This window comes from Echinops telfairi, unplaced genomic scaffold (assembly GCF_000313985.2).
Source record: "Echinops telfairi isolate 266 unplaced genomic scaffold, ASM31398v2 ScPeMD7_7469;HRSCAF=8507_1, whole genome shotgun sequence".
NCBI lineage: Eukaryota > Metazoa > Chordata > Mammalia > Afrosoricida > Tenrecidae > Echinops > Echinops telfairi.
In genome coordinates this window covers 85,767,365-85,769,063 of record NW_022111373.1, presented here as the reverse complement: position 1 = coordinate 85,769,063, position 1,699 = coordinate 85,767,365, and the positions used below count along the sequence as shown (strand labels likewise).

The window sequence follows — 1,699 nt, the reverse complement described above, 5'->3', positions numbered from 1 at the left end:
ATTTGAGTTTTCCTAACATAGAGTTTATTTACATTTGCTGGAATCTGAAGGGATGTGAGTTAGGGAGAAAATTTAGATGAACTAAATGTGCCTTACAGTTAATGTTGGATTTGTTAGAATCCAGAAAAACATTTAAGATGATGCATATTTTTAAAATTTGAAAATAATGCTCCAGTGTAAAATTCTAAATCTGACTTTTCATAAGGTATGTAAAATTGAATTAGTTATTACATATAAATTCTTTTATGGTCAATCAGCTTTGTAGATAAAAAAAAAAAAATAGCCCAAACTTATTGTGCTTTCGGTGTAGCTTAACAGTAGATCATCAGTTATGTTAAACAATGCATGCATATTTTGTTTCATCCACTGTAGTTCCCTTAATGTACTCTCACTTATCCCACTTCGTCCCATGTTTCCTGTAACAATTAACAGCGTACATCCTGAGAGATGACTGGTGCTTTCATTAGCAGGCATGACCCTAGGTGGCTCAAATTGTTAAGTACTCAATGCTAAACAAAAGGTTGGAGCTTCAAGTTCACCCAGAGGTGCCTCAAAAGAAGGGCCTGGCGATTTTCAAAACTATTAAAAAAATCATCCTTTGAAAATCCTTATGGGGCATTCTTACTGTATATTGCCTTCTCCTTCTCCCAAGGTAACATGAATTCTAGATAGTGACTTCCCCTCTTTTGCCTTCCCACCCCCGGTAACCATCAAAGAATTTTCCTTTTAGTGTGAAAACTTGTTCTTGATCTTTACAACAGTGGTTTCATAAAGTATTTTTTGTGTGTGATTAACTAGTTTTACTCAGTGTATGTCCCCAGGTTCATCCATGAGTTTCTAACCTTCTGTAATCTTTATTTGATTCTTGTAAAGACCAAACATTACAATTGAAAATAATCTAACCCAACAGTTCTCAACTTGGGGCAATTTTGCTTCCTGGGATATCTGACAATTTTTGGAGATATTTTTGGTTGCTATGATCTGTGTTGCCATTGAAATTTAGTGGATAGCAACCAGGGACACTGCTAAATATCCTGCAGCCCACTAAACCTCATCATAGTTCAGAATACCAAGTGCTACAGTTTGGTTACTTTGGTCTTCTTTAGATTGATGGTAAATTTAAAGAAGTTCTATATTAATTAAGGTGACTTTAGGAGTGTCTGCTGATTTCATAGTTCTGTCAAAAAAATTATTATGGTTGACTATTTGAGGTAGATGTTACATTGAGACAAATTCTGCCCCCCTTTTAGATAGATACGATGATATAAACCTAAATCAGTATATTATTATTGGAGGCAAATATCGATGTGAGGATATCTAATAGGAATAGAGAGATAACTTATTTAATTACACAAATTATTGAAGAGACTTTAGTGAGAGTCTGAAATTTTGTATGAAATTGACTTAAATTTTGATATGTTCTATTTAGGCTTCCTGATGGATTTTCTCAGCTGTTAAACCTAACGCAGTTATATCTGAATGATGCTTTCCTTGAGTTCTTGCCAGCTAATTTTGGCAGGTAAAAACCTTTTATTGCTATCTCTGATAAGACTTGCAAAAATACAAGTTACTTTTAATAATACTATTGATTAAAGTTTATTCGCTTTTATTTTGTAATTACATGTAAGCATTATGGTCTTCCTAGATATTTTTGCTTATCTTTAACAATTTCACTAACCTAACATACAATTCATATATC

General features: G+C 33.1%; 1 protein-coding gene across 1 annotated transcript in view; it reads left to right on the top strand.

Moving 5' to 3' along the window:
• Positions 1-1,699, top strand: part of ERBIN (erbb2 interacting protein) — a 161,772-nt gene that overhangs the window by 85,382 nt on the left and 74,691 nt on the right. The window contains exon 5 of the mRNA XM_045285234.1: positions 1,430-1,519. Within this exon, the coding sequence (XP_045141169.1) occupies positions 1,430-1,519 (90 nt within the window). The remainder of the gene's footprint in view (positions 1-1,429; positions 1,520-1,699) is intronic.